The sequence below is a fragment of the Canis aureus genome, chromosome 21 (genome assembly GCF_053574225.1).
Source record: "Canis aureus isolate CA01 chromosome 21, VMU_Caureus_v.1.0, whole genome shotgun sequence".
Taxonomy (NCBI): Eukaryota; Metazoa; Chordata; class Mammalia; order Carnivora; family Canidae; genus Canis; species Canis aureus.
The window spans coordinates 15,952,651-15,977,578 of NC_135631.1; the positions used below are offsets into that span (position 1 = coordinate 15,952,651).

The 24,928-nt window shown below is 36.7% G+C and overlaps 3 protein-coding genes and 1 non-coding gene across 4 annotated transcripts; all 4 read left to right on the plus strand.

The window, feature by feature from the left end:
- The first annotated feature begins 3,462 nt into the window (after window positions 1–3,462).
- Window positions 3,463–4,413, plus strand: LOC144293317 (olfactory receptor 5D13-like). Its single transcript, XM_077864402.1, has one exon. It carries the CDS (start codon window positions 3,463–3,465, stop codon window positions 4,411–4,413), a length of 951 nt encoding a protein of 316 aa, XP_077720528.1.
- A 2,637-nt stretch (window positions 4,414–7,050) lies between these two features.
- LOC144293538 (U6 spliceosomal RNA) lies at window positions 7,051–7,152 on the plus strand. Its single transcript, XR_013360747.1, has one exon. It is a non-coding gene; the product is annotated as a U6 spliceosomal RNA (small nuclear RNA).
- A 4,726-nt stretch (window positions 7,153–11,878) lies between these two features.
- Window positions 11,879–12,823, plus strand: LOC144293318 (olfactory receptor 5D13-like). Its single transcript, XM_077864403.1, has one exon. The coding sequence runs from the start codon at window positions 11,879–11,881 to the stop codon at window positions 12,821–12,823; it is 945 nt and encodes a 314-aa protein (XP_077720529.1).
- Window positions 12,824–20,557: 7,734 nt separating this feature from the next.
- On the plus strand, window positions 20,558–21,469 carry LOC144293320 (olfactory receptor 5D14-like). The gene has a single exon (XM_077864404.1). It carries the CDS (start codon window positions 20,558–20,560, stop codon window positions 21,467–21,469), a length of 912 nt encoding a protein of 303 aa, XP_077720530.1.
- The last annotated feature ends 3,459 nt before the right edge of the window (window positions 21,470–24,928 follow it).

The following is a 24,928-nucleotide window of genomic DNA, read 5'->3' on the forward strand; positions in this document are numbered from 1 at the left end:
CAATAGTTAAGATGCAGAAACAGCCTAAATATCCATGGACAGATAAGTGGAGAAAGAGAATGTGGTAGATATGCAATGGGATACAATTATGCCTTAAAAAGAAAGGATATTCCACAATATGTGACCACATGGATGAACTCTGAGAATATTAAGTAAGTTAAATAAGCTAGTCACAAAAAATAAATTTGACTTATATGAAGTATCTAAAATACAAATTTGTAGAATCAGAGTGGAATGATAGTTGCTAGGGACTAGGGGAAGTGAGAAGGGGGAGTTACAAATCAGTGGGTATATTTTTCAGTTAAAAACGATGAGTAAGTTCTAGAGATCTGCTATACAAAATAGTATTTGTAGTCAACAATATGTATTGTACTCTTAAAAATCTCTTAGGGTAGATCTCACATTAAGTGTTCTTACTACAATAAAATGAAAAATTTGAAAAGAAGAATTGTACCTCACTGGGGGAAATGGGTGGCTCAGTCAGTTGAACAACTGACTCTTGATTTTGGCTCAGGTCCTTGTCTCAATGTACTGAGATTGAGCTGCATGTCAGGCTCCACACTTGGCACAGAGTCTGCTTGAGATTCTCTACCTCTCATCCTGCCCCTCCCCCTGTTGGTACACACTATAAATTAATTAATTAATTAATTGATTGATTAATTAAAACCCTCTTTTTTTAAAGCATTAGTATATTATGGTCACTAAAATCTAAACTTCATATAGATTATTTTTTTTACCTCCTCAATGGTCCCTTTCATGTCTGAGTTCCAACCCAAGGTTACCACATTGCATACAGTTATTGTGTGTTCCCAGTCTACTCTGGTCTGTGATAGGTTTTCACTCTTTTCTTCTGTTTCTTGACTCTGACAACTCTAATGAATACTGGTTAGATATCCTGTAGAATGCTTCCAAATACAAGTTTGCATCATGAATTTTTCACTTTAAGCTGGGATGATGAGTTTGGGAGAAAAAAAGGTGAGAAAAAAGGAAGCTTAAAAAAAAACAAAAAAAATTTAAAAAAATTAAAAAAATTTTTTTTAAAAAGTGAAGCTTTTGTCATCACAAGGCTTCAGGGGGTAAATGATATCCTCAATACATCACTGATGATGGTCACCTTCATCCTTTTTCTTAAGGTAGTGTTGTCCAAATATTCCACACTAATTTGAAATGCAGTTGAGTTAATAACAGCTATTTCTGGATTGTTCTTCTCTTTTCTTATTTCAAGCTCAATAGCCCATGTGTTCTTCAGTTAATACATATTATTTTAATAATTTGATTTCTAAAGGCAATTAGTGGAATAGATGTGGTCATGTAATTATCCCTAATGCTTTACAAGAAAATGCATATACAACAATGACACAAGAGACAGAGTTTTAACTGATTGTATGTTTTGTAGTACACTGAGGAACACTCCAATTATAATTCTCTGTGGTCTCTATCTTCATAGACATGGAGGCAGATATAAGAACCAGAGTTCGGCAAGAGTTTAGATTGTGGATTTATCTTTCAGGTTTTTTCTTTGTATTTCCTAAGATTTCTTATGTCCTGGAAATAAAATGTCATTTTACTGGCATACCTATTAAAATATACTGCTATTTTATTTCAAACCTCAAGCCTGTTGCTATTTTAAAGAATGTTTTATTACTAAGAAGAAAAATGCCTGAGATTCATTAATCATAAGAAGAAATTCTCTGTAAGTTAAATAAGCACTGCTGGTTTCAGGTCAGTTCATTTCTTTTTTTCGGTAGCTTTCAATTTATGTGGAAAACATGGAGCTCCAGCTCATATAGATTATTCCAAGAATTATACACAGTCCCTTTTTGTGGTCAGGGACATTTTAATGTTCACTAACAAGCCATAAAGTGTTCCTGATGAATAAATCCTGTATTACAGAAACTGGCAGCAGTGAGCAATGGTGAAGTTACAGAAAATTATGGAGTATTTGTTGATTTTGTAATCCTGCAGGCCTAGTCTCAGTTTGAAGATAAACCTAATCTTAACGCATTGATTTTCACCAAAATCATTTGAAAATGCTAGGGTTGGGATACCAAGTCTTTTTCTTGAACACATTTTTGTTATTGACCTAATAATTTGCCAATAAGCCAAAACGGTAGTAGCAATCTCCCTAATAAACCAGGGTTTTGCTAATACGGTCAAATGTTGAAGGGAACACATTTATTAAAATAGTCTGAATAATAATGGATGTTTAGACTATATCTGCCCAATCCCACCTAATGCTGGAAAGAATATGCTGATGATGGATACTCCATGTGTAGGGTTTCTTGAGGTACGTGTAAAGGTAGGCACTCATGTTGCTGAGTCTGGAACCTGATTCTTCCAGGCAAACTAAGATGACACAGATAACTCACCTAATTCTGTTGTCAAGACATAGACGTGGGACATTTCACTTTGTGTGCCTACTTCTCTTACTTCCTAATTTCTCCCAAGTTTGCCTCATTATAAGAGAGGGCTTACTTCTATTGGTCAAAAACATGTGTAATTTTCATTGTGTCATAGAACATATTTTATATGGAGCTATTGTTACTGAATATAAGATACTTCTGTTTCTCAAAAAAGTATGTATATACAATTTTATTATGTATTTATGATTTTAAAATATATAACAGAATGGATGACCTAAGGCACATTAATAGTTCATGAAATATGAATTAAATTTAATTAATAAAAAATACATGCTGACCAAAATGTTAATAGGAGACCTACAAAACTGCTTCTGGAGGCAGGACACCCATAGTGGAAGTTTTGATGGAAACCAGATGCTCATTCATGAATAGGTCTGTAATGGATTGTCAAGCATTAGGTGGATGGTACAGACTAGATACATTTTAAGGTTTATTCCAACTCCTAAATTCCAGGAGTATTTAATCCTGGATAATGCCTAGAAAACACTAAATAGATAAAAACCATTAATACTGAGGTTTATGTGGCACCATTTGCAATGCCAAGTGATCTTGACCCTTGATATAATATTTAGAACCATAACAAAGTATTCTGTGCTACTTTTCTGCCTCTCTCCCTCCCATTTTGTACAATTCCTTTCATGCTCTAAATTTATATTTCAGTTCAGCAGTAATGATACTAACAAGGGATGAATTTTAAATAATAAAATTATTAATATATATATATATATTTCATATACCAGTGATCCCCATAATTTAGCAGGCATCAAAATCACCTGGAGAACTGGTTAAATCAAGAATAGCGAGCCCCATCCTAGAGTGTCTGATTCAGAGTGCTGGTGATAGGGTTAGAGAATTTGCAGCCCTAACAACTTGTCAGGTACTCATGCTTCTGTTGATTTGGGGGACTGACCATACTTTGAAAGTCACCATCCTTTATCAACTTCACAGAGGCATATGAAGCCTCTTAGTTCTCTGGTTCACCTTCCCATTCAGTTCTACTTTTCAGAAATAACTTTTGGTTCTTTATTCAACAGGAATCATGATGTTACCTGAAGGAAATCAAAGTATCATACCCACATTTATTCTCTTGGGTTTTTCAGAATACCCAACACTCCGGGTTCCTCTCTTCCTGGTTTTCTTGTCTATCTATATGGTCACTACTGTGGGAAATTTGGGCATGATAATAATTATCAAGATCAATCCTAAATTCCACACGGTCATGTACTTTTTCCTCAGCCACTTGTCCTTTGTAGATTTCTGTTATTCCACTGTAGTTACACCTAAATTGTTGGAGAACTTGACTGTGGAAGACAGAACCATCTCCTTTTCTGGTTGTATTATGCAATTTTGCTTTGCTTGCTTATTTGGAGTCACGGAAACTTTTATGTTAGCAGCGATGGCCTATGACCGTTTTGTAGCAGTTTGTAACCCCTTGCTGTATACCACTACTATGTCTCAGAAGCTTTGCACTCTGCTGGTAGCTGGGTCTTACTCATGGGGTATAGTCTGTTCCATGACACTCACATATTTTCTTCTTGCATTATCCTATTGTGAGTCTAGCATCATAAATAATTTCATCTGTGACCATTCTGTAATTGTTTCTGTCTCCTGTTCAGACCCTTATATCAGCCAGATGCTGTGTTTTATTATTGCCGTATTCAATGAGGTGAGCAGCCTGATGATTATTCTGATGTCTTATATACTCATTTTTATCACTGTTATGAAGATGCCTTCTGCAAGTGGGCGCCGGAAAACCTTTTCCACCTGTGCCTCTCACCTGACAGCCATCACCATATTCCATGGGACCATCCTTTTCCTTTACTGTGTCCCTAATCCTAAAACTTCTTGGCTCACCGTTAAAGTGGCATCTGTGTTTTACACAGTGGTGATTCCCATGCTGAATCCCTTGATCTACAGCCTTAGGAACAAAGCTGTGAAAGACACATTCAGAAGACTAGTGGTAGCAAAATTGCTTTGTCACTTAATATAATATTGTTAGATTCGTTACTTTATTTCTGAAAAAAAACCTGATTTACGATGCTAGAGATTGTCCAACTCTTATAGTGTAGTTGATGATTAAAATCACTTTTTAAGGCTATGAGTTAATATGTCTATGGTTGTACATTTTACAAATATTGATTTTTGTGTATATTAATTTTAGTGAAATATCTCCAGACATGTAAACCAAAATTAAAAAATAAAATTATTTGATTGTATTATGTAATATTTGTAATTTTTAAAAACATTTTAACAGATTGTATAATTTTATATGTATGTTTCCAAAATAAAACTAATTGCCAGTTCATCAAATATATGCAGATCTAGAATGGTTCCCCTAGAATTGCAATCAGGCTGCTCCTATTCTAGAAATGGCTTTAGCAGTGTTTCAGCTCACTGCACCTCATGTCAGCCAAACTTTTGCTATTTGTGGTATTGAATTGTAGAAGCTGACTTTTATTTGAGAACATTTAATGGATCCAAGCATATCTGGTGCTTCAAATTTCTTTGGATAGGTCATTATAATTCAATGGAAAAAATGATGATTTTCAACATGCAGTGCGGAGAGACTAGATATCCATAAGGATGAAGGAGGCTTAACTCTTTTTTTTTTTTGTTAATTTTTGAGGGACATAGAGAGCCAGAGATATAGGCAGAGGGAGAAGGAGGCTCCTCACAGGGAGCCTGATGCGGGACTCCATCCCAGGACCTCGGGATCACACCCTGAGGGTAAGACAGACGCTCAACCACTGAGCCACCCAGACGTCTCAAGGAGGCTTAACTCTTCCCTCATACCACACACAGAGATTAACTTGAATTCAGTGAAATGGATCAAAGTTCTGAACATAAAATTAAAACTAGAAAATTTTAGAGTAAAACAAAGAAAATATCGTTTGAAATTAGGGGTGCTAATTTTTTTAGATAAAATACAAAACTGATGGATCTTCAAAAAACTGATAAAAAAAACTTCATCAACCTAAAAATCTGTTGTAAAGGGGCACCTGGGTCTGTGCAGTGTCTGTCTTTTATTTTTTCAGAATTAATAACAATTTGAAAATCACTCTTTTATAAACAAACCGCACCCTTACTTTGAATCTCAAAAGGATAATTACATGGATACTTTTATGCCTCATCAGTACAGTTATCAAAATCTTGGTATAAGAAGGTCATCAAAGGTAAAATGCAGGAGATTTACATACTTCAGCACTTGTATCTATATAGTACCATATTTTCTTTACATAAATCAATATAAATTTCTCCCTGCTAATGTGACAAAAATATTCCATATCTTTCTTGCCATCTCCTGTCTACCTCTGAGAGGTCTATAGAGACAGCTCTTCATGAAAGAAAAGCTAGTCCTTCTATAAAAATCACTTTTGAAAGGAACAAAGTCAAAAAAATTAATGAAAGCGTGGGGACACTTGGGTGGCTCAGCAGTTGAGCATCTGCCTTTGGCTCAGGTCATGACCCCGGGATCTTGGGATTGAGTCCCTCATCAGGTTTCCCACGGGGAGACTTTTCCCTCTGCCTATATGTGTCTCTCATGAATAAATAAATAAAATCTTTAATAAAAAGTTTATAAAAGGGCAAAAGTTTCTGTTATACGTTGCTTTACTTACTCTTCTATTCCATATATTAATGCATACACCAGACAGAACAATTTTCTCTTCAGTTAAATACAGTGGATTTCATTTCTCATGGATGAATAGCTAGAAAGTGAATTGTTAAAGTGTGTGGGAAGTGTTCATATAAATTCAGAAGACACAGATACACTGTTTTGTTTTAATTAATTAATTAATTTATGATAGTCACACAGAGAGAGAGAGAGAAGCAGAGACATAGGCAGAGGGAGAAGCAGGCTCCATGCACTGTGAGCCTGACAGGGGATTCGATCCCGGGTCTCCCGGATCGTGCCCTGGGCCAAAGGCAGGCACTAAACCACTGCGCCACCCAGGGATCCCAGCTACACTGTTTTAAAGTCATTCTATCTTTTACCCCCATCTGAAATGGGTGAGCACACTACTTGCTCCACATTTTCACCAATATATAACATTTCAGGCTTCTTTATATTGGGCATCCATACTGATGAGCAGTGGTATATCACTGTGTTTTTAATAAGAATTTCACTGATGATTAATGATGTTTATTATCTTTTCCTGCATCTATATATGATTAGTATGTCTGGTTTTGTCACATGTCAGCTTAAATATTTCATTTTTAACTAGATTGTCCATTATTTTGAGTATAAAGAGTTTTTTATATGTTCTACAAACAAATACTTCGCATACATGTATATATACACATACATATATGTACATGTGGCACACATATATATATGGCAAATATTTAATCCAAGCCTGTGGCTTACATTTTTATTTTCTTAGCAGTATCTTTTACCACTAAGAAACTTTATAACAGATTTTTTTTTTTAAGACAGTATTTATTCATGAGAGATAGAGAGAGAGAGGCAGAGTAAATTGGTCAGGGAGAGAAAACAGGTATGTTTGGCTTTAAACAGAGGAAAATTAGAAGAATGATTTGTCATAAAAGTCCTAGAAGGCCTGCTGATATAAAAGGGAAAAGAAGCCTTCTGGTGATTAGCAAAGAAACCATCAAAATCAGCCATCCTGTGCTCTCTTTGGCAGCACATATACTAAAATTGGAACGATACAGAGAGGATTAGCATGGCCCCTGTGCAAGGATGACACGCAAAACCAGCCATCCTGTGATTCACTCCTGTTCCTCAAGTGTGGTTGGCTTTTGATTGAGAACTAAGCAGTATGTAGTTCTCTCAGATCTGAAAGTGGGCAATAGTTGTGCTCCATCCTTCTGGTATTGGAGTGTAGTTCTTCCTTCTGCTGCCCCATGCAGCTTAATAGCCCGACAAACATTATGAAGGGAGAGATGTGAGATGGTCAAGCCCTTGTGGAAGGTCTCAATTCTCTAGTGAGATTTTTTTATTTATTTTTTTTCCTTAAGCACCATGAAATTTCTGTAGGGCGTTTCAGTCTACCTTTCTGGTTCAGATACCCAGCCTTCCACAGAATCCTAGAACACAATAAATGCCCTGTAGGGAAAATTGGTCATGAGTTTAGGGTTTCTTTAGTTTTTAATGTATCGTAAATTCTTAGATAAATTTATTAGATAAATTTCTCTTGTGTCTACACAGCACAGCTAGATTATTTTCTCAGTCTTGTCCCTCTGCAAGGGCCAAACCTGCTCAGCCTGTTCCCAGAACCAGCAGAAATCTGAATGTGAAGGAAAAAGCTTGTGACTGTCAGGAAAAAAAGTCATAAGAAGACTTCTTCAAGTAGAGCAAAACCAGATGCATTTTGGAAAATAACCACAGACCATGGAAAACAATCAAATAGTAGCCTTTGTGCAGACAAATATGGCTTAAGACACTTTGTGTGCAATCATTGATTTGCCAAATGTATTATTTTCCTTTCTAATTTCATTTATTTTTCATTCTTTACAATTTATTTATTTATTTATTAGAAAGAGAGAGAATGAGATGTGTGTGAGCAGAGGAGGGGCAGAGGAACTCCCAAGCAGACTTCCCGTTGATTAAGGAAGTGAGGTTCTATTTCATGTCCTGAGCCGAAATCAAGAATCAGATGTTTAACTGACTAAGCCACTCAGGTGCCTCCCCCTTTCTAATTTTAAAAGGAAATCAGAAACAATTCACATTCCCAGAGCAGAGAGGTGTCAGTGGTGGGAAGCAGAGGCAGTGTAGGAGTGATGCCAATCTCAGTGGGAGAATAACAATGAAGACCCCAGGGATCCTGGAGCAAGACCATGTCATCTACAGTAAATAATTCTACTCCTTGTGATTAATAGCCTCTGTTATGTTGGGGTTCCGGTAGAGTCGCCCAAGAGTTGGTCAGGTTGTCAGGGGCCCAGGGAAAGTGTTAAATGGATCTAACAGGGTAACATCTGGGTAAAGTAGAACTAATGGATTGGTTGACACCCACTGGTTTTAGAAAGAAACAAACTTTCAAAATACATTTGTGATTTTTAAGAATATATGGACACAAAAAATTGTATTAATATAACCTTGGAAGAATAGATTTTCCATATTTTAAAAATTTAGTTTCAATGGGGTAAATAAGAATTTCCATGGACAAAAATGACTATTTAATGTCAAATGAAAATGCTAGAATCCAAATTATGTTGTTTATACATCTCAAGACAAACACATTATGCAGAGAAAAAGAGAAAAATCACATAGCAAATGTTAACAGTAGTTATCGCTGAATGGTTTCATATTGGATGGTTTATCCTTCTTGTGTTTACTGTAGTCACCATATTTTCTAAGTCAATTTGTATATTTTCTATAATTATGTTTATAGAGGAAATTCGTGAGGTAGGCTTGATGAAACATTGTCTCCTATGATTTAGAAGAAATTGCATTCTTGTAAAATGCCACACAAGCTAGCATTTAATCCGATTTCTGAGTTTCTTGATGTGAAAAAGAAATAGTTCAGTACAAATTCTCTAGGGTCTGAATCCCTGAGGTCATGTAGGCATACATAAACCCTACATCTTGTTCCTATGAGTCAGATTCTCTCTCTCTCTCTCTCTCTCTTGCTCTCCTTTCCTCCATCCCTCTTACCTGTCTCTGAGTTAGTTTTTCTGGATACTAAAAAGAAAAACATTCCTGTCACATTAATTAAACATTATTGTCTACTCCTGCAATATTTACCAACTTCTCAATATTTTTAATAATGTTTGAATTCTGAGTGGAAACTTTCTTGGATACTCTTAATAACAGGGACAGGATCTTCAGGTGAGTTGATCTCAGGTAGGCTGATATATTTTGTGTAGTCTTTTATTTATATGGAGGACATTGAAGTCCTACAACCTTTGAGACAGGGAACATTCCTCGTTAGTCTAAATGTTATGGTATCTCTGGAGTTCATCTTTCTAAAAGCTCATATTGTTGAGCTTTGATTTCTTCCCTCTTCTCTAGAGTATCACCCACATTTTCACCTTGAGGATATCCACCATGTGCCTAGCATAGTATAGTCACACCGAGAATTTAAGAAAAATATTATAAATCTGAGATTGTCCTCAACATCTCAAGATTTCATAGAAAGAGATAAGAATCATATGTATAACATAAGAGTGAACACAACGGGTCATGAAATTTTGATTTCTGTAATGTCTGTCTGTAGGTATGCCAAGAAGGTGGAAAATATTGCTGGAGTAAAAAGGAAAGGTTTCTTTGTGATAGTAGTTTTCACTTAACGCTGCATTTGTTGCAAGCGGGGCATCAGTAAACCAGAGAAAAGAGGTTATGTCAGGTCAAAGAAAAATCAAGTAAGCCAGATAAATGGCCATGTGTTATCAGCTGAGGATATTGGCATGAAACAAGGTTGGGTGCTAGGGAATGGCTAGGGTCAGGTTTTAGGGAAAACTGAGCAGAGACATTTAGATTTGATGAATTAACTAATGGAAAGAAATCCGAGTTTTCAGAGCTAAAGAGGGTCCTAACAGCTACAGTAATCAAGGGAAGAGGAATTTGATGTTCTCGCCACACAAGCTAGCAGCACTACGGGAAGGCTGGCTGTGCCTCGGCGGCTATAATCCGCCTGAGCAATGATGACAGTTTGCTAAATTCCCACTGGTGCCAACCTGAGAATAGGAAGGGAGGATAAGAAAGTATCAGACAATAATGAGAAAGCAAAGGGGGAAACAGAGAGAACTTACTGAAGGACGGTAATTGGCAAAAATAAGAGAAACAGGGTGAAGAGGAGACTCAGGAAGGAAAACTGGGCTTTCCCGTGGAGTCTCAAATTATACCCACGTGTCTATTGTTGCCCACTATGGCCCTTGATCTGTTTCTTAGATTATTTTTAATAATATTAATTAGTCATAACACTAAGAATTTTTTTAAAAGAGGGAGAGTGCATAATAAACCCACATCGCCCGGATTCCATAATTTTCAGACTCTGTGGTAAGTACATGAACATCATTTCCTAATTTAATACTTAGACACTAGTACAATATGTATCATCACTTCATTATTACTGACAATATTGAGGCTCAGAGAATTTGAGTAATTCACCAAAGATTACATAGTAAATGACAAACCCTGAAATTGAATTTAAATCTAGGTTCCAAGCACATGCTTCTTTCATTAGCTCTTTGTCACTCTCCCACCCGTTCCTTTTCTGCACACAGAAAATACATTTTCTTAAGTATCAACAAATAGCATTTAGTGATGAAGGAGGTAATAGTTTTTAAAAACTAAAATAGTGTCTTTATTTATGAGAATCATGCTAATACAGGCTTTTTAAATCTAAACATTTCAAACATGTGCCTGTTACTGGTTAATTTATTTTTTTTAGTTACTGTTAAATGATTAAAGATACTTATGTGGTTATAAACTGCTTGTGAACACAAGGTGCTTTGCTTTCTCAAAATAACAGGTACAAATAAACAAAGACTGTATGACTCACAACAAGGTAATCATATATGTGGCTTTAATCAAAACCAATGTCCCCACTAGAAATTTTCCGGGTGATTATGTAACCATAGGTGTTTACTGCCTTATTCTCTAGCTGGAGAGGCTTGAGCAAAACACATTTTAAGTTGCTCTCCAATTCAGATATTCTTCAAGTATTTGATATTATTATGAATAATAACATTTTCAGATTAAATACTAATAGTTACAAGGTAGAATTATGGAATCTAGATGAGTGTGTCGAAAGCATCGGTGACGCTAAGTGAGAATATAGTTAAGTAGGAAAGAAAATGCTGGACTGAGGGGACTGCATGACACAAATGCAACTTTATTTATTTTACCAGGCTACTACATTGTTTTTGGAACACTGAGGAGATTATTGTAACATTTGGATAGAATCAGTGGAAAGCTTGAGCATAAGGAGGCAGGACTATGTTCTGTCTATATCCCCGTATTTTTTGAAAACTTGAAAATTCTTGTGGTGGCTTCTAAGGGCTGCCTTCCCTATGAGCTTCCATTTGAACGTCCTGACTGTAGAGGTATTATTGCCCCTAACGTTTTACTTCTGATCCTTCTTTTAAAATTTTGAGTGCTAAGTTTATTTGCATTGTTATGTTAGTGAACTGAAAAAGCACACATCCTCAGAATGACAGAACTGTGAAAGATACATATTTTCTACAACAATGTACAGTAGTTTTCTCTCTGTCCCTAAATTAATTCATGTTCTTTTACTCAGGATCAATTTCATAACCCCTGCTCGTAAGCCGTGTAACCTCAAACAAGTTCCTTAACTTTAGTAAGTTCCTGTCCTTAAGTAAAATATGAGACTACTTGTTTTACAATTCACAGTGTTATTGGAAGATCAGAATCAATATATTTTAATATTTTAGCACAATATCTGCCACATGGCAAATGTCATAGAAATGTGCGATTGTTGTTATCATTGCTACTATTTTATTTTATTTCAGGTCTTTCTCCGACAACCATCATGTTGTTAGCAGAAGGCAATCAGAGTGTTGGAGCCACATTCACCCTCTTGGGCTTCTCGGAATATCCAGACTTCCAGGTTCCCTTGCTATTGGTGTTCTTGACCATCTACACAGTCACTGTGGTAGGGAACCTGGGCATGATCATGATCATCAGGGTCAGTCCCCGACTCCACACCCCCATGTACTTTTTCCTCAGCCACTTGTCCTTTGTCGATTTCTGTTATTCCACCACAGTTACACCCAAACTGTTGGAGAATTTGGTTGTGGAAGACAGATCCATCTCCTTTGTAGGCTGCATCATGCAGTTCTTCTTGGCTTGTGTATGTGCGGTGGCAGAAACATTCATGTTGGCAGTGATGGCCTATGACCGATTTGTGGCTGTTTGTAACCCTCTACTCTACACGGTTGTCATGTCCCAGAAGCTGTGTGCGTTGTTAGTGGCGGGACCCTACATATGGGGTATAGCCTCTTCCCTGACACTCACCTGTTTTCTCCTGACATTATCCTTCTGTGGGTCTAATATCATAAATAATTTTGTCTGTGAGCACTCTGTCATTGTCTCTGTCTCCTGCTCTGACCCCTACATCAGCCAAATGCTTTGTTTTGTCATTGCCATATTCAATGAAGTCAGCAGCCTGGTCATCATTTTCACTACTTATATTTTCATTTTTGTCACAGTCATAAAAATGTCTTCTGCTGGTGGGCGCCAAAAAGCCTTCTCCACTTGTGCCTCCCACCTGACTGCCATCACCATCTTCCATGGGACTATCCTGTTCCTTTATTGTGTACCCAACTCCCAAAACTCATGGCTCATAGTCAAAATAGGTTCTTTATTTTATACAGTGGTGATTCCTATGCTGAACCCTCTGATCTATAGCCTCCGAAATAAAGACGTGAAGGAGAGTGTCAAGAAGTTAATAAATCACTCAATACAAGTTTGTTGAAGATTTGTATTTCCATCAGAGGTTTGATTTATTGTATTGAGAATTGTTTGATGCTTCTTGTAGAGAAGATGACTTAAATTGTTTAGTCAATTCACTGGATTTTAAAATCTATTGTTGTAATAAGCCACTTATTTGGTCATTTGATTTCTGTTCACTTAAATGTTTAGTAAAAGAGCCATGAATCATATGTGAAGTAACATAGTGCTGTGAGTTGAAAAGCATCCCTTAAAATATCCATGCACATCCAGAAGCTCAGAATGTAACCTCATTTGAGGGCAGCCCAGGTGGCTCAGCGGTATAGCACTGCCTTCAGCCCAGGGCATGATCCTGGAGACCCGGAATCAAGTCCCATGTCAGGCTTCCTGCATGGAGCCTGCTTCTTCCTCTGCCTATGTCTTTGCCTCTCTCTTTGTTTCTCTCCTGAATAAATAAATAAAATCTTAAAAAAAAAAAAAAAAGGAATGTAACCTCATTTGAAAAATAGGATCTTTGTAGATGTAATTAAGATAATGATTGAGGTGAGATTACACTGGATTAGGGCAGGCCCTAAATCCAATGAGGATGTCCTTATAAGAAACAGAAAAAGCGAGACATAGAGAAGGCTTTGTGAAGATTGGGATTTTGTTGCTACCAATCAGGGCGCCCTAGGAGGATGCAAGGAAGGACTCTCCCCTAGCATCTTCAGGGGGAGCATGAGCCTACTTGCACCTTGATTTCAGGCTTCTAGTCTCAAGAACTATGAGGCAATGCATTTCCACTGGTTTAAGCCACCACATTTATGGTAATTTAGTGCAGCAATTCTAAGAAACTTATTCAAAGGTAAATATCAGACCATAAAATCCAAATCTCTTGAATTGCCTATTGGCATGGTAAATCACTTTTGAATTCTTCTTCAGTACTATATAAGCAATTGAGAATATTAAGGTTATGGAAGATTTCTGAAAAGTGGTAGCCAAGTAGGAATGTAAATATGGAAGAATTAGTTAATGAGCCTGGAGGTGCTCTTTCTAAGACCTGGCCGACTTCTTTGCTCCTTCTTCCAAGGGCCTCTTGTACTTTTATTATAGTATAGGAAGTGATGTGAAACATGATAACTTTAAATATCAAGTAAAAGTTATTTTACATGAATTTATAAAAGGACTACCAAAGGGAGTAAAAACAAAAACAAAAACAAAATCAGATCAGTTATCTCACAGGTCTCACACCTGATGTGTCAAACCTGATTTCGTAGATGCTGTTTACTAACATTGTGAATGTTGTACTACATTTCAAGCATAGTTTGTATGATTCCTGTTTTGCTTTTAAGGTTAATCTTTAGTTAATTGCACATGTTACTTGCTGGTATCGCATCATCTGCCAGACAAAATGGCATGGTTGCAACTGCTTTGATTGAAATGTTCTCTAAAATTGATTATTCAGGGGCACCTGGGTAGCTCAGTTGGTCAAGCAAGCGTCTGCCTTCAGCTCAGTGTTCTGGGATTCCTGGGACTGAGTTCCCAGTTGGGGCTCCCTGCTTAGTAAGGAGTCCGGTTCCCCCTCTCCCTCTGCTCCTTCCTGCCTCATGCTCTCTCTCGCCTCCTCACTTTCTCAAATAAATAAATAAATAAATAAATAAAATCTTAAAATAATAAATTATTCCTTTGTTGGTGTTAACCCAGTGACTGACTTAGGGAAAAAAAATAAAATAAAAATGCTATGTTTGTTTCTTTCTTGCTAATCATGGTTTGTATCACACAAGGTTCCCAGGGTATACACTGCAGATATGCAATATTGTTGCTCTATATCTCCTTAAAGATAATAATAATTGCATCTCCAAAAGCAAGTGTGCTTACCTTAAATATGACTTTTTAATTTCATCTTATACTGCAAACATAACAAGAACCTTGGTTTTACATGTGAAAACAAATAATTATGAAACATAAAATAAGTAGGTACCCTACTTTTAATTTTCCTCACTTACAAATTAGAGATTCCACGTAACTTTACCATATTATTCTGACTAATTGCTAATATACTGTATGGCACAAATTCCAGATTATGCAACTCAAGGTTTGTTTTTCTCTGGGAAATGAAACAACTTTCTGTTTTAATGTACCAGGGAGGACTGTATGATTCTCTTTCTCCATGTGTGTGCAATGTTTTGTTTTTAAAGGATACAAAATAAATACACTCCTCTTCCAACCTTTATGACAAAGTAAGCATTATCAGTCACTACCTTACAGAATTAATTGATTTATTATATACTTTGTGGTACATTGGCTTACCAATGAAGAAAGGATGAATTCTCTTTGTACTTAGGTTGTTTGTGAATAAAAGAGGAAAGGAGGAGATCAGCAACCATGAAGAGAAAGGCAGAAAAAAATACATATGTTCATTTATTTATTTTTAGTTTAGTCATATATCTTGCCAAATCACCAGAACTTCTATTAAGACAAAGGTATCAAAACTAGTGATTTTTGCACTTTATTCATACAGATCATCGGGGGGGGGGGGGTGGTATAAAATGCAGATTTTGGTGCAGAGGGCATGTTAGGGGCCCAATATTCTGCATTTCTAATAGATGTCCAAACGATGCTGGTGATAGCAGCCATTAGACCACAGTCTGGGTAGCAAGACTTTAGCCCAACAGATTTTATTTTAAACAAATTCTGCTGGTGTAGACTCATATCTAACTGTGTATGGAGCCCATAGAGCGCCTATAAAATAAACTCCTGTTTCTCCTTTCTTACATTGGCAACAATTTGAATAATCATAAAAATGATTTTAATTATGTTTAAAATAAAAGTGATTTTAATTATGAAACCTTAATAATTGCACAAACTTTGTAACGAGCACAGTTTTGTAAATATATGAAACATTTAAATAGAAAAATAAAAGTTTTGTCATCTTGTGGTCCTAATATACTAGCCTTTAAAATACCTTTGAATAACTTAAGTCTTTGCAGACAAAGTTTCTGCAAGAGTGAGCCAGGTGAGGAAGAGTAGGACAGGGAATCAGAAAGGTAGGAAACATGATCAAGCAGGGCTTTTTAGCACATTTTAAGAAATTTGGCTTTTACTTCAAATGAAATAGGGAATCACTGCAGGGGTTTATAAGAGTGATTTGGTCTAATTGAAATTTTAAAAGAAAAACCCTGGATGATGTTCAGAACAAGCTGTGAGATGAGAGAAAGGGTAGAAAGGGTAGAAAGTATTTAGAAGTCCATATAGTGCACAAAAGATAATGGATTTTGGTGTTCTCTCTTGCCTTCTAAACCGCATGCAATTCTTTCTCTCTGCATATAAATATTTTTCTATATATTATATTTATATTTTAATTTTTTAATAATAAAGATTTATTTATTTATTTTATAGAGAAAGAAAGAGAGAGTGCAAGAGAGGGGTGTGGGAGGGGCAGAGGGAGAGAGAGAATATTAAGCAGGCTCCATGCCCCAGTATGGAGCCCCATATAGGGCTCGATCTCACAACCCTGAGATCATGACCTGAGTTGAAATCAACAATTGGGAGTTTAACCGATTGAGCCACCCAGGTGCCCCTATATTTTATTTTTTGATATTGTTAACATATAATGTTATATTAGTTTCAGGTGTACAGCATAGTGATGTAGCAATTATATACATTGTGAAATGCTCACAATGATAACTATGCTTATCAAGGTGAGCATTTTCCAATTTTGCAGATGTATTTTGTTCTGGAGAAACTCAGGCACATATGCACAAAAAGAGATATACAGAAGTGTTCAGTTGCATGTGGCATATAATGACAAAATTGAAAATAGCCTAATTAGAAATAAAAGGAATGGTCATAGGGGCACCTGGGTGGCTCAGTCAGTTAAGCATCTGCCTTTGGCTCAGGTCATGATCCTGTACTAAACTGTACAAAACTGATCCCAGGGTCCTAGGATCCAGACCCGCATCCGGTTCCCTGCTCGATGAAGAGCCTACTTCTCACTTTCCCCCCATCCGTGCTTTTTTTTTTTCTCTGTCTCTCTCTTGCTAGCTCTCTCTTTCTCTTAAATAAATAAATAAAATCTTTAAAAAAATAATGGTTATAATTATATGATTGAACTCTTTACAAGTTAAAATGATTGTAGTAGAGAAAATGTACCAGTTTGTTTTAAACCTCAGAAATATCCATATCATTTATATACTTTGAAAGTATAACGAATACTATGTATTCTCATGAGTATTCACATAGGTACAAAATGAATTATGTGGGAATGAAAATCACCCAGTTAAAGATGAAATTTTTCAACCAGGGGAGAGAAGGGGCTGAGATAGCAGTAAGTTATGAAAGGGTCTTTAATCCAAGCTGTAATGTAATGTTCAAAAAAAAAAAAAGCAAATATATACTTTTTTTTTATCAGCCACTTAGGGCTTTAAAGTTGAAAGTATAACATGAAGCATATATCATTTGCTGAGGGAACAACACAGAATTTAGTGGCTACAAGCAATGTGTTCTTTCTCACCACTCTGTGGGCTGACTACAGGATTTTTATTTTGAGAGAGAGAATGAGTGGAGAGAGATGGAGAGAGAGAATCTCAAGCAGGCTCTATCCCCAGTGTGGAGCCCAATGCAGTCTTGATCACATGACATTGAGATCATGACCTGAGCGGAAATCAAGGAGCTCCTGACTGCAGGATTCTTCTGTCAGTCTCACTTGGGCTCATCATGTGGCTGCGATCATTCGGGAGCTCCAGCAGGACTTAAAACTTTAAATGACGTCACTCCTCCATTAGGTGACTTAGAGCAGACTGGCTGCAGCACCCCAGTTTCTCCCACAGAGGCTCTTATCTGCTCGTAGGTTACACTAGCTTCCTTATGTGGTGATCTCAGTACAGTTTGTAGAGCCTGGAGGTGGAAGTTGTAAGGCATCTTTGTGCCTCTACTTCAGAATCTATGTAGCATCACTCCCAGTGCTTTTTTTTTTTTTTTTTTTTTTTTTTTTGGTGAAATGAGTCACAATTCCAGCTTTGTGGATCCATGACTGTGTTCCCTAGTGGAAACATTATTCTTTTTCTGCAGTTCATGGGTTCTTACCAGGAGCATATATTTAGCAGGTGGATCATTAAGGATAGTAGGTATAAAAGCCGCTTCCATTTCTACCCTGAACCCATAAATTCTGGGTCCCACAAATTATTGGAGAAATAGCCATGTATCCTGGTTTCAGACTTAGAGTACATAACACATTCTGGAGGTGATTATTCCAGCCTTCTAAAGTATTGATAACACAGCTTGCCCATTTATAACCAAGTCTAAAAACAGCAACAACAACAAACTACTCCAATGTCACAAGCATACTTCTTGAATTTCTGAATATTAGATGAATTTTTCTTCTTTGCTGTTTTTCTGGAAAACCACAGGGCAGGATTGGAGCCCTACAATGGTTTGTTTTCCTGTGTGGTGCCCGAGTATCATATCACGCAGAAACATCTGAAAATAAGGCCCAGCTGTTTTCTTCCATATTTGGGTTGTCGTCATAGGGAATGACTCATGAGACTACAAGTTCAGGCTTTGAAGGAGAAAGCAATACAACAAGAGTATGGACTGTGGATGGACTGTGGGTATCTGGATCACTTGCTCATGCAATTTACTTCTGTCTTCAGGAACAGGAGTGTTGCTAACTGCTGCGCATGCCTAATGTTATGGATTAGTGAGATAGACAACACCCAGTTCATGATGGAGAGTGTAGGTTGCAGAGTAACTTGGTAGCCTCCTGTCACGTCCTTCAGTCTTTATTAGGCTCCAAGAAAAAATCAGAAGCTGTTTCTCAAAAGGTGAATAGCTATCTGCAAAGGAAGTTAATGCTTTGCTTTAAAATTCTAAAGGTGTGATTTCTTTTTTAAAAAAAAACTATTTATTTATTCATGAGAAACATGGAGAGAGAGAGGCAGACACACAGGCAGAGGGAGAAGCAGCCTCCCTGCAAGGAGCCCAATGAGGACTCGATCCCAGGACCCCGGGATCACACCCTGAGCCAAAGACAGACGCTCAACCACTGAGCCACGAGGCATCCCTTAAAGACATGATTTCTAATTCACTATCGAGGCTTATCCAAAATTCTGAATAACTCGTTGTTTGCAAATACAGCTCAATGGTAGTTACGTAGGTTGGGTCATGTGGTGAAAATAGCACAGCAGCTGGCTCACAGACTAGACTTGTTAGAGTTTTCTCTTGTTTCAGGACCCACTCAAAAAGGACAGGTTTTTGGGTAACTTTGTAAATGGGTAGGAGTAACTTGCCTAAAATTGATATATGGCCTTTGCAAAATCAAGGAGCTCGCTGAACTGAAGCAGGGTTAGGGAAATACTATCTCACCTTAGTTTTTTCATTCATCCAGACGGCATTTTAATTATGTGCCAACAAAGCCTGGTAATCAATTTCAAGCTGCAATTTTTCCATGTAATTTCAAGGAAATTTTAGTCATTAAAAATTCTACACATCACCTGGCTTTTGGCTTAATTACCTGTTTTGATGCTTGTGAGGAATAAGTTGCTAGTGATTCTCTAGAGTTTGAGTCCCCAGGGCTACAGGGTTAGATACAACAGCCTTGGTGGCCCAGTCATACTCAGCTTACAGAGAAACAGGGGGTAGTGGTCTGTTTCTCTGTAGCAGGTAGGTTTATTTAGGTTTTCTGCAAAATGGTGGGGATATCATTTTCCTGATATGGTAACTAGGGCCTTCTTTTATTTTATTTTTCATATTAAGTCACTGTAAGCCAGTGAAGCTGATTGTGAAGCCAACAATATTAATGAAATTAGCACTCCAGGAAAGTTAACACTCATGGAAACATTTGGCTTTAAGTCAATTTCCAATCATTTTACAAAAAAAAAAAAAAAAATAGAATAAACTTACCAGCTGGAAATAGGTATTTATTCATATCCTCTTTAAATACACCTGAAGTTGGCATATAAACATTCTCGCAAAAATGAGAATGTGTTAATTCTGAGAGGACTCCTACCTGGTGAATCTTGGGGCCCATAAGACTTATCTATACAATGCCTGACCTATAAAAGAAGCTAACATTTTGGGTCTAAATCTTAATAAAGTGTACGTTCCCCTCACAAGTCAAAAGGATGCATTGTCCTTCTGAATCCTCAGGAACTCACCTATTTGATGAGAGAAGCAGCCTTTACTAAACAAAAGATATTAAGATGGGATTGCTATGCTATTTCCTAGATTTCTCTAACATTTTGCTTTGACCTTAGATTTTTGTTTTGTTTTGTTTTGCTGTGACCTTAGAAAAGAAACATACCCTCTTAAAGATTTTAACTGATTTGTGTGTATAGGTAAAGTATAATAGCAATATATGTTCAAGGGCAAACTGTTCACATTTTTTTCAGACTCTTTCACTAGTTTATGCATCTACGTGCAAACTTTTACTATCAATTATGTGCATGTTATGCTACTAGAAAATGTGTGAATGTACACACTGCAATATGGTATTTCTTTCTTACGGAAACACAAAGTGCGATGGAAATGCCGAGACATTTCAGAGTCTCAGCTCAGAAACTGCTTATACCCCTAGCAGTGATCTGCATGAGGCATGTTCTGTATGGAAAGGATAACTCTTGCTTCTCTTTTTATGTCTACAAAAAATGTCATGCATTTTTGTCACTAACTCCACAAAACTTCTCTTTGACAGAAACAACCTCTTCCCTGACACCCCCCTCCCAACCCCCAATCTCCTTTCAAGGGCACTGTGGTGATGGCTGTAAGAAATCTGAGTGTGGAGATGACCTTTGTCCTCTTGGGTTTCACGGATTACCCAGAGCTTCAGATTCCTCTCTTCCTCTTGTTTCTGATCATGTACATTATCACCGTGGTAGGAAATCTTGGGATGATAGTAATCATCAAGATTAACCCCAAATTTCACACTCCCATGTACTTTTTCCTTAGCCACCTTTCTTTTGTAGATTTTTGTTACTCTTCCATCGTTACTCCCAAGCTGCTTGAGAACCTGGTCATGGAGGATAAAAACATCTTCTACTTTAGCTGCATGTTGCAGTACTTCTTGTCCTGCACTGCTGTGGTGACGGAATCCTTCCTGCTGGCAGTGATGGCCTATGATCGCTTTGTGGCCATTTGCAACCCTCTGCTTTATTCAGTGGTCATGTCGCAGAGGCTCTGTGCCCTGCTGGTGTCTGGGTCGTATCTCTGGGGTATGTTTGGTCCCTTGGTACTCCTCTGCTATGCTCTCCAGCTAAACTTTTCTGGACATAACACAATCAACCATTTTTTCTGTGAATACACAGCTCTCATGGCTGTCTCCAGCTCAGACATACTCATTCCCCACCTGCTGCTTTTTGGCTTTGCCACTTTCAATGAGGTGAGTACACTGCTGATCATCCTCACTTCATACACTTTTATATTCGTGACTGTACTAAATATCCATTCTGCCAGTGGGCGTCGCAAAGCCTTCTCCACCTGTGCCTCCCACCTGACTGCCATCACCATCTTCCACGGGACCATCCTTTCCCTCTACTGTGTGCCCAACTCCAAAAACTCCAGGCAAACAGTCAAAGTGGCCTCTGTATTTTATACAGTGGTCAACCCTATGCTGAACCCTCTGATCTACAGCCTGAGGAATAAAGATGTGAAAGATGCCCTCCGGAAATTAATAGACACAAAAGTCCCATTCCACTGAACGAATCTCAAAAGATGTTTTTAATCCCAATGAACAATGGGGACAGAGGTCTGTAAAACCCTTAGCATATATTTGCATGAGGTTTTTATATATGACTTTGACGTTAATACATTGTGACTTGGTAAGCTCAAATCCCTTGAAAAAGGGGATTCTTCAAAAAGTTGATTCTTTTGATCCATAAAGCCTCTATTTCTTCAAATTGCCTAAAAAGAAACACATAAAATATTACGAAGCCCAATAGTTGGCTCAATGTGGGAGAATAAAGTTATTGAAGGATCATATTAACTCACCATAGGAAGGTCTTGCTGATTTGTTACTGCATATGAATGAGTTCCTTGCCTTTAAAATCTGTGTGTGGTAGTCACTGAAGCATTGTCTTTGCTAGAAGATGAAGATGGATATGCTGATTCTTTTTTGACACCTTCATTCCCTGGTCTCCGTGTATTCTATGAATGGATGGCCTTATACTTCAAACAGCTTGTGTTGAGAAGTCTACAGAGCAAAGACAATTATACCTATTATGCAGATAATGACACAGAGTTTCAAGAAACTAGTCTAGAAATGACTGAATGATCGATCTATGATCAAAGCATCTCAACTCTGTTGACTGTAAATCTGGTCATGATAGACTTTCATGTCCTTTCATGATAGTAAGCTTTCATGATAATAGACTAAGGTGATCAGTCTGAGAGGTCACAGAAGTCTGTGTTGTCTTAGATTATCTGGGATAATCTCTGGAGTCATTTCAATATTCCTACATTATGCTTGGATAGGATTACTCAGAAGGCTGCGTTCCCGGTATTATCAGGTCTGGAAATCTCTACAAGCATAATCTAGTCTAGTTCATATGTATTAGGCCTGGGATGAAGGCAATATATGTTCTACCTGGGAATATTGAGGAATCATTTAAAAATTTCTGTTCTAATATTTATAAGAGTGGCTAAACAAGCACAAATATCTGGTAAAAAACACTTTAAAAATTAAATTAAATTATAATAGGGGGCAGCCCGAGTGGCTCAGCAGTTTAGCGCCACCTTTAGCTCAAGGCCTGATCCTGAAGTCCCGGGATCCAGTCCCACATCAAGCTCCCTGCATGGAACCTGCTTCTCTCTCTGCCTGTGTCTCTGCCTCTCTCTCTCTCTTTCTCTCTCTCAATCTCTCTCTCTCTTTTTCTCTCTCTGTATCTCTCATGAATAAATAAAATCTCTTAAAAATTATAATAGGAAGGATAACCTTATTTTAAATTTAAAGTTATTGTTATTAAAAACAGTGTCGTATTGGGATAAATAGAGAGCCATATGGGGAAAAAAAGATAAAACTAGATCTTTTCCTTATTTCACACACCAAAAGAGAGTTTTAAAAGCAAGTTTAAAACTTGGATTACATGAATATACACAACTTCTTGACAAAACAACAAAAAAGAGATTAAAATGACAAATGAAAAGCTAAGAAAAAATCACTACTTATGTCACATATAGTAGAGAAAAAAATGACAATCTTACATGAAAATAAACAATCTATATAAAAGGAATAAAAATAGCCTTTAAACATTTGAAGAGTTTTTCAAGCTGACTCAAAATAATAGAAATACAGATGAAATCTGCCCTGAGCTATCACTTCTCACCTATCAGAATGAAAGAAATACAAAAATTTAATGACCTTTCCTATAAGTGAATGCACAGGGAAATAGACATTTAATGCATTGGGGTCAGGAAGATCACATGTTCTATATGATAGAAGCTCCAACTTATATACGCATTCATCCTCTTTCAAACATTCATGGTTCTAGGAATCATCCCCCAAAATAGAGTAGCAGAAAAGCTAAAAGTAACGTACTCCCTAGCATTATTCATAATAACAATAGACTGGATGCAATCCAACATAATGGTGGTTAAATATCCTATGGGTCCCAGTAAAAAAGTGTCTGGTTGTGAAAATGGGAAGAGGAAGGCTTTTATTTATTGCCATAGAGGACTTTTTCCATATTCTCAGTATATTTTCTTAAGTGAATAAAGACAAGATGTAGAAAAGTTTTTTCTGATATGATAACTTGTGTGAAAGAGAAGGAAGGATAAAACAAAAGTTGATAAGGATAGGAAGAGATGAAAGAAAACTCTTTGGAATGTACCTTATAATAGAGCTTTGATTTAGGGGAAATATAACACTGGACATATTTTAAAAGACATACATTTAGGTCAAAAAGTAAAATTAGTTTTAAATTTATTTAAAACTTGAAAATAGATAATAATGAATCTGTTTATAATGTTGGAAACATGATCGATCACATGGTGTAAAACATTTTTTTCTAAAGGGCAGCACTTAGAGTATACCTTCTCATTATGCAATGTTTATTTTAGTATAAGTAAATATTAAAATGCCATTGAAACTAAAGTTGTCAGCATAAAAGAAAAATTATAGCTCTAAAGAAAAGGTAAATAAAAAACTTTTTCATCTTAATTTGAATTAGAAATCTAGTTCAAAACTATTTTTTTCGCTCTTGTAAATAATATCACTAATAATGACAACCCAGTAGCAATGAATACCCAAATTTTCTCTGAAAGGAAATATTTGCTTTCTAAATAGAACTGGAGTTTTTTGACAAAAGCTGATCTGAAGTCTGAGGTAGAGAGTTAATGAACCTTGAGCAACTTGATTTTCCAGAAAGAAAGAACACTATTAACAGCTAGTTGCGTCATTTCAAAAAGACATAAGGAGGCAATTTGAAATGGATCCAACTAGTTTATAGTTAACATACAAATGAACATTGAGTACAATTAATTTAAAAGCATCAAATATGTTTAAGTCTAAAAATTTAAATCTAGATGATTTAAAAAAAAAGTCATTGGTTACTGTTAAAGGTTGCTGGGCATACCAAGGCACTACTCTGAAAATTGGTAAATAAAAGAGATAAATATTTATTCAGCTTTTCTTTTATGAATTGCATTTCAGGGTTAGCTAACAGCTTATGAAGGAAAATTCAGAAAGAATAAAAGCAGAAAATAGGATGGAATTAGAAAATCACTATTTCTGATATTCTAATTAAAAAAAAAAGATCAAGGAAATGACTTCAATAAGTATTAAAATCATTAAGCAAAATGTTGGTGGGAAATGCTAAAATGAAATAATCTAGCTGATGCTACCTGAATTCACAGATCAGCCTGAGGATCACAAGAAGTCAGACAATCAGTTAACGTGTGCTTTGCAATTTTTTGCAACATGAGTCATCAGAACCATGTGTGAAGAATTCTTGCCTAAAAGAAGCTAAAAGAGTGACCCAGAACTAATAAGATTTCTTGATGTAACAATAAAGAAGTTGTGGCATGTGTGTGTGTGTGTGTGTGTGTGTGTGTGTGTGTGTGTATAGTGGCAACTACTAAGCCATCAAAAAAAAAGAAATCTTGTCATTTGCATTGACCTGATGGAGTCGGAATATATCATGCTAAGTAAAATAAGTCATTC